Source organism: Myxine glutinosa, unplaced genomic scaffold, assembly GCF_964187855.1.
Source record: "Myxine glutinosa unplaced genomic scaffold, kmMyxGlut1.1 SCAFFOLD_670, whole genome shotgun sequence".
Taxonomy (NCBI): Eukaryota; Metazoa; Chordata; class Myxini; order Myxiniformes; family Myxinidae; genus Myxine; species Myxine glutinosa.
Genome location: NW_027616765.1, coordinates 144,915 through 158,944, shown reverse-complemented (window position 1 = coordinate 158,944; position 14,030 = coordinate 144,915). Strand labels below are relative to the sequence as shown.

The following is a 14,030-nucleotide window of genomic DNA, read 5'->3' as shown; positions in this document are numbered from 1 at the left end:
TGTGAGAAGTGTTATGATTTATGGGAGCGAGACATGGGTAATGAACGTAGAGCAGCAACGAAGGCTGGAAAGGGTGGAAATGTGAATGGTTCAGTGGATGTGTGGAGTATCGTTGAGAGAGAGGAAGACAAATGATGAATTGCGAAAGATGATGAGAATACAGCCTGTGATGGATGCTGTGAAGAGAAACAGTTTGAGATGGTTTGGTCATGTGTTGAGGAAGGATGAAAGTGACTGGTTGAGAAGAGTGATGGAAATGAATGCAGAAGGAAGTAGAGGACGGGGAAGACCGAGAAAGACTTGGCTAAAGATGGTCGAAGAAGAAATGCGGGCAAGGGGGTTAACAAGGAGAGATGCAGAAAATAGGGCAAAATGGAGAAGATTGTCATGGGGACTGCAAGGCTAACCCCCGCTCTTGCAGGGAAAATGGCCTTAAAATGCCTGTTGTTGTATTATATATGCAATATTGCAATGCTGTGCTATTAAGAGGGTTTACCTTTTGGCTTCAGTCAGCTTTATTTGCTCAGCCAGCATGTACGTGTCTTTTCTGTCCGCAAACCCTGATCCGCATTTTCTTTCATTGCCCGCTCTCCATAATATATCTCTTTCCCCATAATCATGATGCTAACAGATCAGTGGGACCAGACATGCAGCATTTTACTGTGACAATGTCTGTTGCCGCTGGTGAAACTGCTCACTTTCAGCTGACTTATGAGCAGCTTCTACGTCGGCGTCTTGAAAAATACGACTACACGCTGAGCCTGCGGACGGCACACTCTGTCCGCCAAATGCAGGTACGTTTACTTTCATCTTGTTCTTCTTCAGCAAATGATTATAATGGCCAAAATGGCATCACCATTCTGTTGGTCTATTCACTACTGTAGCCAAATTAACCATGCCAAAGCATTTTGAGAAGTATGTACAACCGTGGTGTTAAAAAGTGGTGGATCCTTATTGTTAAATAGTGGTGACCTCTTTGAAAATAGCATGAAAGAGTCAAGATAAAATTCTGAAATGATTATTTATTTGATCCATGAGGGTTTTTACAGTATAGCCCATAGGGCAAAGCCACCTAGAACAGTGTTTATCTGTCCGTATGTCCATATTTATGTATATCCCTCACAAACGTACACCAATCAGAGCTGAGTATATGGTCACAAGACAGGGGTGATGTGATGTGATTACGTATGTGATGTAATTACGGCGTACCACGGCTGACTCCACACTTCGCCATTTTGATTTCTATGCTGTTCAGGCCGAACATATCATCGAACCTGTCATATATCATAATCATCATGCTCTACCTTCACGTTTATCATTCAGTGTGAAACACAAACAAACCGATTGTTAAAATGACCATCAAATGTCGAAAGCATCGGCGTTACGGGTCTTCGAAAGACACAGTACGTATAGGCCTTAGGCTTCATGTCTTTATGCCTCACCTTCAGGCTGCTTCAGACAAATGAACCCAATGTTTCTTTATACAGTAGTATCGTTTTCGTTATAATAATAATACCGTTAATAATAATGATATTGCAAATATAATCGTAACACTGCAATCCCTTTGTCGTGACTGCAAAGTTTCTGGATTGAAGCGGTGTATGGTTCATGGATGACTCAATGTGAAGCGTTGTACTAATTATCGCAGGAGGAAGGAATTAGCCTCGGTTTATTAATACAGTAAGATTATCTTCATAATAATAATAATAATAACGTTAATAATAAAATAGTAAATATAATCGTACCAATGCAATCCCTTTGTTGTGATTGCAAAGTTACTGGATGAAGCGGTGTATGGTTGGTTCATGGTTGACTAACTGACCAACATATAGAATAATCAGGTGTCTCAATGCAATCTCTTCACTTCCATGGTGACAAACAGCTTAGAGACTTAGAGTACTTCAAAATAATTTAATATTTACATTATTTGCTCACTGGTATCTCCACCAGGTCATGCTATCCTCTTCAATTGAAGTATCAAACAAGCCCGGCTACGCCGCTGTTAGACTTTCGGTCTTGTTACCGCTATACTACATTATTTTATTGTTTTGCTGACTTTGTCACTAGAAATTTGAGCTACAAGCCTTAAATATTTAATGAATATTCAATCGTTGGCAATTGGCACAGCAATGTTGTTGTGAATGCCTTCGAACTGCCAGGCTTTGACCCTAATGACCCCCATTGCACACTTTTCTTTACTCATTTCAAAACTGGAGATGTACATTCAGCAGTTGCTGACCTTGTTGACGTTTTTCTTGTCAGTTTATATTTTCGTAATGGCACATCAGCATGTCCTCCCTGCCCTATTATCCAGTCTTCAGCAACATACTGAGTAGTAGAATCGTACTTTCCTTATAATCCAGAGGTTCAAATGCACAGTTGGTGTTACTGTATGTTCTTTTGAATCCGCCATTGGGTCCCCATGCAGGTTGATGTGTATATCGATGAGCCAGAAGGGATTCGCTTCCTAAAAGTCTCACCGGTGCCTGAAGTTCCATCCAGTGCTATGAGTGTCGTCCAGGCAGAGCGACAGGTACATCTATCATCTAGGCTAGACGAACAAAATAAATATCACCATCATAACCATTTCCTCTTGGTCATAGAGCATCTCAAATAGACATACATCACTGTTCCTTCATCATTTATCAGGCGAACGTTGAAGCAAATTGGCTCGATGAGTGAGAGGATGAGTGAGTGAGATGATGATAGGATTATCGGAAAGCGATTATTTAGACATGGATACTGAACATCAGCTTATGCCGCCCAAACCCTCCCAAGTTGCAGTGAAATGCACGGTCTGCACAATTCACCGCACACCTGCAAGCTACCACCTCACTAACAAATTTTCAGTGATCACTTCTGACTTAATTTAACGAATCGTGCCTCACCTGTCTGTGCAGGCCCATGTGAGCTTCCGTCCTTGCCCACAAGTTGGGAAACGCTGTTCACATTGTGATTATTTGCTGATGAGAAACAACTTTCATCTCCAATACGACGTTGTACGGCACCTTGATGGAGGTCGTATCGAGGTAGGGAAGAGATTGTTGGTATCCCCAAACAAATCCCCTATTTCCTGACTTCCTCCACTGCTTGAAAAATGTGTTTGCTTCAATTGTAATGTCTTATGAACATCTCATCCTCTTCCTAGATTATAGATGGCTACTTCGTTCACTACTTTGCTCCATCTAATCTACCTCCTGTACCCAAGAACATAATCTTTATCGTTGATGTCAGCGGTTCTATGTGGGGAGTGAAAATACAACAGGTGGGCAGTATCTCCTCTATTGATGTATTGCTTCTGTGGCCATCCATATCCAATATCGGATTAATTGTTTTGTGACTATTTTCAACATGGTGCACCCTGTCTAAAACTCATGTTTGCTTCTCCTGTAATTGAATTAAGAATACTAGTGGGGTCACCTGTAGGAATCCCACGGGCATGGAGGTTTATCGTTGCGATCGGTGCAGCCGTTTTGGCAGTACCCAGGACAATAACGTTAGGCGGGAGTCCAAACCTGAAAATGCTGGAGACCAAAGCTGAAATTGTAAAAACAATATCGCCTATTTTACTCCAGGGGGTCCCAGGATTACCCACCCAAAATATCGTTGTGATCGGTTCAGCCGTTTTTGTGGTACCTGGGAACGGACGGACAGACAGACGGACGGACATTTGGTGAATTATAGTAAGATGATGTGTAATAGACCAATACAACTTGGACCACAACAAAAGACCTTCCATATCCTATATACATTCTCTCCTGTGGTGACATTTTATGATATACTAGCTGAAGTACCCAGCGTTGACTGGGAAATTCAGTGAAGTGTGTATTTAAATATTTACTGCATAACAAATTGGGAAATGTTGGCCTTATGGTTCAGTATTAATTACCAATCTTGGGCGTTACAAAATGTGCTTGGACCGCTTTCCTTTCTTTTAACCTCTTTTTCGTAAATTTCATTTTTAAAATACAACACATCACTACAACCTCAACATACGATCTTCACAAAACACATTACTTGATCGCTCCCGGGAAAATCCCAGGCAGGGTATAAGAACAGACTCACTCGAGGTCTGAACGCGGAGGTGCTATAATAAACATATGCAAGGCAATCTTTTTAATAACAGGCACACATGTAACAACAACACAACAACATGCATTTTAAGGCCATTTACCTTGCTATAGCGGGGGTTAGCCTTGCGGTCCCCATGACAGTCTTCTCCATTTGGCCCTATTTTCTGCATCTCTCGTTGTTAACCCCCTTGCCCGCATTTCTTCTTCCACCATCTTCAGCCAAGTCTTTCTCGGTCTTCCCCGTCCTCTACTTCCTTCTACATTCATTTCCATCACTCTTCTCAACCAGTCACTTTCATCCTTCCTCAACACATGACCAAACCACCTCAAACTGTTTCTCTTCACAGCATCCATCACAGGCTCTATTCCCATCATCTTTCGCAATTCATCATTTGTCTTCCTCTCTCTCAACGATACTCCACACATCCACCGAACCATTCGCATTTCCACCCTTTCCAGCCTTCGTTGCTGCTCTACGTTCATTACCCATGTCTCGCTCCAATAAATCATAACACTTCTCACACATGCAGCATACACCTTTCCCTTCAGCTTCAACGACACTCCCCTCCTCATCAGCACGCCACTCAGTTCCCGAAACTTCTTCCATGCACATCTCACTCCAGCAAACGTTGCCGAGTCTGATCCACCTTCTCCATTCAGCATGTCTCCGAGGTAGCAAAATGTTTTCACACCTTCCAGCTTCACGCCGTCTCCAAGATCCAACTCAACATTTCCTCCATCTGCAGCTCCCTCTGTGCAGTCCTTACATTTGAATGTAGCTGCCACACTGGTTAATGACCCTCTCAGACCACTACATTTTTGATGAACCCACTCAGCGCACATTGTACATTGAATGGAGTTCACTCCGACAACCTTACTGCACACAGCACATGGCCACTTCCCAGTTCTTTCCACCTCACCACATGCTTTACCACTTGCCATCACCTTCGTCTTTCCGATATTCACCTTCAGACCTTTTGTCTCCATACATTCCTTCCAGTTGTTCATCTTTTCCTTCAGTCCATCCATCCTTTCCGCAATCAACACCAGATCATCTGCATACAACAACTCCCACGGTAAACCCTCCTTTACGTTCTGAGCCAGCACCTCCATCACAGCTACAAATAGTAGTGGACTTAGTACCGACCCCTGATGCACTCCCACCTTCACCTCAAACTCACCACTGTTCCCGTCCTTCGTCCTTACAGCTGTGCGCGCTCTTTTGTACATTGCCATCACTACTCTGATCACCATTCCTCCACTCCTAACTTCCTCAATGCCCATGTCAATACTTCGCGTGGAACCCTATCGAATGCTTTCTCCAGATCAACAAACCCTACATGCCTCCTGTGCCTTTGCTACCTCTTTCTTTGCAGCCTTCTTGGCTGCCTTATACCTTTCATGCCCTGCTTTTTCTGCTCCCTTACCCTTCGCCTTCTGCCACTCCTTGAACTTCTTCCTGTTCTCGTCAATCCTCTTTCCAACTTCATCATCCCACCACCGTTTCCGAGTGCCTCGGTGGTCCTTTTGTCCATCCACATACCTCACCAACGGCTCCCAACAGACAGCTTACACACATGTAAATATCATAACAATTAAATTTTTGTTGTTGACAACAAATCACTATATACAACGTCAACATACGATCTTCACAAAACACATTACCCAATCGCTCCCAGAAAAAAAAAGACACAGGCAGTGTGTAAGCACAAGATTCGTTTGAAGCCTGAAGGTCAATTATCTGATTTTAATTTATTTTTAATTTCGCAAATTTATTTTTATCCAAACAGCCCTCGAACTTCCTCTGGATGAAAGAGGAGGCTAAGCAAAGTTTGTTTGCATTTGTTCCTGCAGGGCCCGGATGTATAACAAACAAACAAACAAACAAACACATAACAACAAACAAACTTTCTTCTTTATCTATCTATAATTCCATTAATCTCTGTGTGTATGTGTGTATGTGTGTATGTGTGTATGTGTGTATGTGTGTATGTTTGTCTGTGACCGCTGTTTCTCGACAACCACGGGTCCGATATACTTTAAACTTGCCAGGTATATTGCTGGGGACCCGAGGATGTGCCTTTTCAAGGTTTGAAATTAATCGGACAAGTACTTACCGAGCTATGGCGATTTAGCCGTTCGCCGTTCGCTTTGGCGTTGCGAATGGACCAAACCATTGCATGTAAATAGAGGGGGGGGGGGTTCTGTGGTCGTTGCGAATGGACCAAACCATTCATGTAAATAGAGGGGGGGGGGTTCTGTGGTCGTTACTGCCACGTGGTTTCAAAGTTTTTTTTTGTTGTTGTTGTTTGCACGCATGTTTTTTTGCACCCACGTACGGGCACGCCCTAGGATGTTTACACACACACACCCCTACACAAATTTTTTTTTTTTTTTTTTTTTGGCAAGGAACGGGCACCCACGTACGGGCACGTCCTAGCTTATATATAGTACGGGCATGCCCTAGTATATTAGATACCAACATTCTGGACTGCATGCCTCAAGCATCCGTTTATATATCATGGAGTACGGCATTACTCCATTGTAGGGATGGCACAGGAAAATAATGGCCGCCCATTCAAATGTGTACAAAATCATACACTTAAAAATTACTCTGAAGTCAAAAGCTTTGATTCTCGAACGTTTTCATAACTAATAACTTCAATGCTCACAGCAGTATCATGTTTTCCCACTGAAAGGTTGTGTCGATGCATCATTAATATGTGAACCATTATCCATGAGCTTTTTCAAAGTGTCTGCAGTCTGATGGAATGGTGTAGACGTAGTGCACTTACCTTTGAGCTGTCTCCTCTGGGTTTAATCCTCTACCGACTATAAACTGTCGGATTGGTATTTGCGCAAGAAAGGCATTGATTGCATCGCAAAGAAAGAAAGAAAGGCATTCCGTCCCTTGGATGGATGTTGTTGGTGGCTCATCCGTCCGTTAGCATTAGTTGGTGGACTCCGGGTCTTTGGAGTGGCTGTTCACCGCCATCTCTTCTCTTCCCCCATCCAAAGCCTTGATCTTTTCTGCCCCCGCTGGTTCACCCCGGATCCACTTTTTTGAAATACCGACTTCTTTCCTGGAAGTCCTAGCAGTGTCCATGTGTTTCCTACCTCTCCCACCCCTCTCCCCCCAAGCCCTCTCCCTCCCACAGATCTCCCGACGTCTCTGTTCTCTGCTGTTGTACTTGTGTGCTCCCCTCTCTCTCTCCATCTTGTCTCCCACTCCCTATATCTTATGTTTTATGTGTCAGTTTGTTTTTATGTGATTAATGTTAGATCTTACATGAACCTCGATCTTGTACTCAAAAAAATAAAAAATAAATAAAAGACGACTGGACTTGCATTGGGTCAATAATTGTTTCCTGACTTTAGTTGGTGGACATTAAAGGTCGCACGTTGTCTTTCATGAAGAGTAGGCTAGTTACCCTGCGCTCGCAAAGCGAAAAGTGGGGTTAAAAATTCAGTTTTATACGTGTGCCGTGTGCCATACGTGTCTGCATTTAAAAAATTCATTTTCCCGGCAACCGTTGGTCCGATGGACATGAAATTTTCAGCATAGGAGCGCCTCCTCGTGTAGAATATTTTAATGTTAATCATGACATCATAGGTCATGTGGTACAGGCGCCATCTTGGAAAAACCGAAAAATGTTGCACCTCTATATCTCCAAAACTGCTGCATGGAAAAAATTGAAACGTGGCTCATTGTAAACAACTCCATATGAGGAATAGGTGTTGTTAATGATGACGTCATTGGTGCCATAATTGTGACGTCATAATTTGACAAGGACAATGCTTAGTCTGATCAGTTTGAAATGTATTGAGCTTGATCTATGCAACAATTATATTAGAGAATATTAATTTATGATGTCATCGCTCACGTGGTCTGGCAGCCATATTGGATCAACGAAAAAAAAAGTTCAAAAACAGAAGAGTTGGCTCACACCAAGTTGACTGCGCAGAGTAAGTAGTCGATGAATACCATCTAGTTATCGTTAGCATTAGCCAAGGTGTTGACAATAACTAGCCTACTTTACCCCTTTAGTGGGATGTCAGGCCTGGCCAGCCGGTTTCTGAAAGACTTGGGCCAAAACGTTTTTGAATGACCTCACAAGAAGGTGAAAAATATTGGGGCCATGAAAGAAGAAGTATGTAGTAGTGTCAGCAAAAAAGGTGATTTTAAAAATTGAGAAGGAAACAGCTGTAGCGAAATTTCACACCTGAGAAAAATAACACACACAAGAACTGTACCGGTAGGAAATGTCACGACAGCGTCTCAATTTGGAAATCCATATTATTCATCCACAACCATACAACAGTTCCTGGGAATATTTCTGCCGTTGAAGTTTTCCGCCAAGTAAGTTTCCTGTTTGGAATGATTTTCATCTTTGTTTGACTGCCAGGTAGGTAGACACAAGAAAATAATTATCTCACTCCTCACATGTGCGATTGGGACAAATTCTGAACCAAGGCACTGTAAAATCGAAAGACTCGTCTTCCTATTCGGGTTCAAGATTTAACATCCAAATTGTTCCTCAATCATAAACTGATAAGACAGATGGACATACAGACAGACAGACGGACATTTTTTTTTAGATAAGGTTCAGGTTAGATTTTGCTGAAGATCCCGGATGCAGATTCGGATACAATAAATTAACAAAATCTTTGAATTGATTCTTCACCATTGAGAGATCGGGCCAAAAACGATATACAACAACAACAACAACATGCATTTTAAGGCAATTTTCCCTGCTAGAACGGGGGTTAGCCTTGCGGTCCCCATGACAATCTTCTCCATTTTGCCCTATTTTCTGCATCTCTCCTTGTTAACCCCCTTGCCCGCATTTCTTCTTCCACCATCTTTAGCCAAGTCTTTCTCGGTCTTCCCCGTCCTCTACTTCCTTCTACATTAACTTCCATCACTCTTCTCAACCAGTCACTTTCATCCTTCCTCAATACATGACCAAACCATCTCAACCTGTTCCTCTTCACAGCATCAATCACAGGCAATATTCCCATCATCTTTCGCAATTCATCATTTGTCCTCCTCTCTCTCAACGATACTCCGCACATCCATCGAACCATTCGCATTTCCACCCTTTCCAGCCTTCGTTGCTGCTCTACGTTCATTACCCATGTCTCGCTCCCATAAATCATAACACTTCTCACACATGCAGCATACACCTTTCCCTTCAGCTTCAGCGACACTCTCCTCCTCATCAGCACGCCACTCAGTTCCCGAAACTTCTTCCATGCACATCTCACTCGAGCAACCGTTGCCGAGTCTGATCCACCTTCTCCATTCAGCATGTCTCCGAGGTAGCAAAATGTTTTCACACCTTCCAGCTTCACGCCATCTCCAAGATCCAACTCAACATTTCCTCCATCTGCAGCTCCCTCTGCGCACACCTTACATTTGAATGTAGCTGCCACACTGGTTAATGACCCTCTCAGACCACTACATTTTTGATGAACCCACTCAGCGCACATTGTACACTGAATGGAGTTCACTCCGACACCCTTCCTGCACACAGCACACGGCCACTTCCCAGTTCTTTCCACCTCACCACATGCTTTACCACTTGCCATCACCTTTGTCTTTCCGATATTCACCTTCAGACCTTTTGTCTCCATACATTCCTTCCACTTGTTCATCTTTTCCTTCAGTCCATCCATACTTTCCGCAATCAACACCAGATCATCTGCATACAACAACTCCCACGGTAAACCCTCCTTTACGTTCTGAGCCAGCACCTCCATCACAGCTACAAATAGTAGTGGACTTAGTACCGACCCCTGATGCACTCCCACCTTCACCTCAAACTCACCACTGTTCCCGTCCTTCGTCCTTACAGCTGTGCGTGCTCTTTTGTACATTGCCATCACTACTCTGATCAACCATTCCTCCACTCCTAACTTCCTCAATGCCCATGTCAATACTTTGCGTGGAACCCTATCGAATGCTTTCTCCAGATCAACAAACCCAAAAAACAACTTCTTCCTCTTATCCATGTACTTCTCCTGCAACTGCCTCACAATGAAAAGCGCATCTGTCGTTCCTCTTCCTGGCATAAATCCAAACTGCATTTCGTCGATCTTCACTTTCTTCCTTATCCTCCTTTCCAACACCCTTTCCAATACCTTCATTCCATGCTCCAATAACTTTATCGCTCGGTACGAGCCACACTCCAGAGGGTCACCTTTCCCCTTGTATAGAGGGACGAGGGTACTCAGCTCCCAATCCACTGGAATGCGGCCTTCTTTCACCACCAGATTACAGATCTCTGTCATTCTCTTCACACCCCAACTTCCTGCTGCCTTCAACATATCTCCCACAACTCCCGTCGGCCCTCCCGCTTTTCCACTCTTCATTGCTTTTATCGCTTCCTCAACTTCCTTCTCAGTTATCTTCTCTGCCGGTCCTAAAACTGGGTTACTCTCTATGTTGCCATCCCATTCATTCTCTGTATTCAACAGCATTTCCATATATCTTTTCCATCTTCCTTTAATTCCATCTGGGTCGACAACGATTTGTCCCACTTCATCCTTCAAGCAACTCACCCCCATCACATCACACCTCTCTTTCGCTATGTGCTTTGCAATCCTGAATACTGCTTTCTGACCCTCTTCCGAATCCAAGCGTTCTCCGAACATTTTCCTACATGCCTCCTGCGCCTTTGCTACCTCTTTCTTTGCAGCCTTCCTGGCTGCCTTATAACTTTCATGCTCTGCTGTTTCTGCTCCCGTACCCTTCGCCTTCTGCCACTCTTTGAACTTCTTCCTCTTCTCGTCAATCCTCTTTCCAACTTCAACATCCCACCACCATGTTTCCGAGTGCCTCGGTGGTCCTTTTGTCCATCCACATACCTCACCAACGGCTCCCAACAGACTAGCTTTCATTGACATCCAACCACTTTCAAGCTCAACCACATCATCCTCTACCCTACTCAGCCTCTCTTTTAATGCCTCCCTTACTGTCACCTCTTTCAACCTCCACACCTTCATTCTCGGTTGGTACTTCACCCGCCGAGCTCTCCTCGCACCTTTCACCCTCATGTCGCAGACAACCAAGTGGTGCTGTGAAACAGCCTCCTCCCCCGGGATCACCTTTGTGTCCCGGAGGTGCCCACTATCTCGCCTACGCACCATCAGGTAGTCAACGGTTGTCGTCGACCCACCTGACGTGTATGTAACAAGCTTATTGTCCTCTTTCTGGAACTGAGTATTACAAATCAACAAATCAGCTCCATCAGCAAACTCCAAAATCCTTTCACCTTCTCCATTTCTCACACCATATCCGTAACCCCCATGAACTCCCTCAAAACCGTCCATACTCCTTCCCACATGTCCATTTAGGTCTCCTCCCACCACAACAACTTCCTCATCTTTCACGTTTTCCATCAGCTTCTCTATCGCACACCAGAACTTGTCCTTCTCTTCATCGCTTCGACCAACCTGCGGAGCATATCCCGAGATGACGTTCACCAAGAGCTTTCCAATCATCATTTTCACCATCATCAACCTATCACTCACTCTAGTCACACTCACCACACTGTCTACAAACTCCTCAGAAAACAGGACACCAACACCATTCACGCCCTCCGGGCACCCTTGCCACACAAACTTGTATTTCTGTCCCTGCCTACCCTTCACCATTCTCACACCACTTCCCTTCCATCTCGTCTCTTGCACACAACATATGTCCACTCTTCTTCTGACCAATACTTCCACCACTTCTCCTGATCTCCCTGTCATTGTCCCTACATTCCATGTCCCAAACCTCAGAAACCGATCTCCACTTCGGGCTGTACCCTGCCCATATGTACTTGTGATTGTCATGGTTCTCTTTTTGAGGCAATGTTTTTATGGCCGGATGCCTTTCCTGACGCCAACCCTCTTAGTCGTCTCTTATGCGACACGCAGGGATACGGTGTACCTATTCTGACCAGGGTACACACTGGGAAACGTTTAAAACATGTAATTCTGGGGGGGGGGGGGGGGGGGCGTCAGCATCACGGCTGCGGTTTAAACATATTCCAACAATATCCAAACAGAACCATGAAAAAAAAAAAAAAAAAAATCCGGGAAAAGTCTCCAAGCAAGAACGTGGATTTGAGAAGGAAGGAGCAGAGGCGGAAGAAAACGAGATACAGGGGGCGGGGCACAAGCCGAGATGAGGAGGAGAGCGAACAAGCACGTGTCTGGGAGGAGAGAAAGAATCAATATATAATTCTTTGTCTCAGGAGGTGAGGTGAGGGGGAGAAAACAAAATAAAAGAAACAAGCAATACAGCGAAGGAAATAACCCAAACCGACAAAACACCGACGGGGGGAGGGAAGCCCCAAGTTACCAGGCCGCGCACGAGGTACGACTCAGAAAACGATTAACTACACACAAGTTTGCACGAACCACAAACCAATACCAACCAGAAACACACAATAACACGTACACAGCAAAATAACCAGTGGAAATTTGACAAAGACAAGAATGGGAAAACACTCAAACTTCGATGCCGTGGAGAGCTCGAAGTACGCCTCACTCGCCCGAGGACCAAAAACGATATACAGAGCGATATCTCAAAAAGCTGCGGACGGATTCGGACGAAGCTTGGTGGACATGTCAAGTGTGTGACAAGGAAGAATTGACTCCATTTTGGCGAAGATTTGAATCTGGATCCGGATCAGAGAATTTTCTTTCGCGATTCCTCCTGTTGTCTCCCTTCCTATTCTTCTACATCTCTGTGCTAGACTTTTATTTCCTTCCTTTAAATGATCCTGTCTCTTATATTTTAGAAACTGATCATTCGTTACCACTTGTTCCTTAACTTGCAATTACTCAGGCCTTCTTTCTCCGACATCATTCATCAATTTCCTCATCCTTTATTTTTTCTCTCTTCCTTCTTTATCTTTGTCCCCTGAAACCTGCGACAAAGACCAAACAAGCCTTGTTGCATACCCTGGGCAAACTGCAGCCTGGAGATCATTTCAATTTGGTAAATTTCAACCACCATGTTGATTCCTGGGCAGATGAGCTCATGGAAGCGAGTGAGAGCAACAAGGAAGACGCCAAGCTCTACGTACAAAATCTCCAGGCTGATGGAGGTGTGACGTGGCTCAACATATGGAACATGCATGCACTTTATACCCCACTACATTGCAATCATGTACAGTCTTTACCTTTTCTTACCATGCAATGATTTCATCCTAATTCTTGCCTGATCAGGAACAAACATAAATGATGCACTGCTTCATAGTGTGGGAATGCTCCAGCATGCTCGGAATGCACTCATTCCCCCTAACTCTGCCTCTCTCATCGTGCTCTTGTCTGATGGAGATCCAACTGTTGGTGAGTCTTCTGTTCCTCATGTGTTATATTTTCTCTTTCTTTCTTGTACTCTGTGTTTGCAAATTGCCCATCCCCTGATATCATGTTTATTCTCAGTAAAAGTGAAGGTGTCTTGAGCTGCATCAATCACTTTGCATTATACCTTTTGTCTTACAGAAAAAGTTTAGGAATCAGTTGTTTGAGAGCTTGTTTATTAGTCCCTTACCCATTTCACGGGAGTGGACCCCAGGTTTGCGTTCCGTCTGTCTGTCCGCCCCACCTGTGGTTTTCCAGACTTGTCCCCATACCCTTTAGCATATTCAACTGAAACTTGGTACATGGCTTTATTATGATGAGTTACAGAACAAGTTTGAGTTTTGGGGCGTTTCGCTAATTATTCACAGAGTTATTCCCTTTTTGGACTTAGAAAATATTACCAGTAGGGGACATGTATTGCAAAGCAATTCTACCTCTTGTTGGCTTTACTTTTTTATAAGGATATTAACACAATATCTGATGGATGCAATTGGTATAGGTGTTGACCCTCTTTAAATAACCCTATTATTATTCCTCTTGTCTCCCTTTCTATTCTTCTACAACTACATATATGTCCTACACTTTCTTCCATTC

At 43.9% G+C, this 14,030-nt stretch overlaps 1 protein-coding gene across 1 annotated transcript in view; it reads left to right on the top strand.

The window, feature by feature from the left end:
- The first annotated feature begins 201 nt into the window (after positions 1 to 201).
- The window catches only part of LOC137425009 (inter-alpha-trypsin inhibitor heavy chain H2-like), a 33,555-nt gene continuing 19,726 nt past the window's right edge, over positions 202 to 14,030 (top strand). The window contains exons 1-6 of the mRNA XM_078768897.1: positions 202 to 794; positions 2,429 to 2,533; positions 2,901 to 3,029; positions 3,149 to 3,265; positions 13,009 to 13,177; positions 13,299 to 13,421. Coding sequence (XP_078625023.1) covers positions 354 to 794; positions 2,429 to 2,533; positions 2,901 to 3,029; positions 3,149 to 3,265; positions 13,009 to 13,177; positions 13,299 to 13,421 — 1,084 coding nt within the window. The 5' untranslated portion in view covers positions 202 to 353. The remainder of the gene's footprint in view (positions 795 to 2,428; positions 2,534 to 2,900; positions 3,030 to 3,148; positions 3,266 to 13,008; positions 13,178 to 13,298; positions 13,422 to 14,030) is intronic.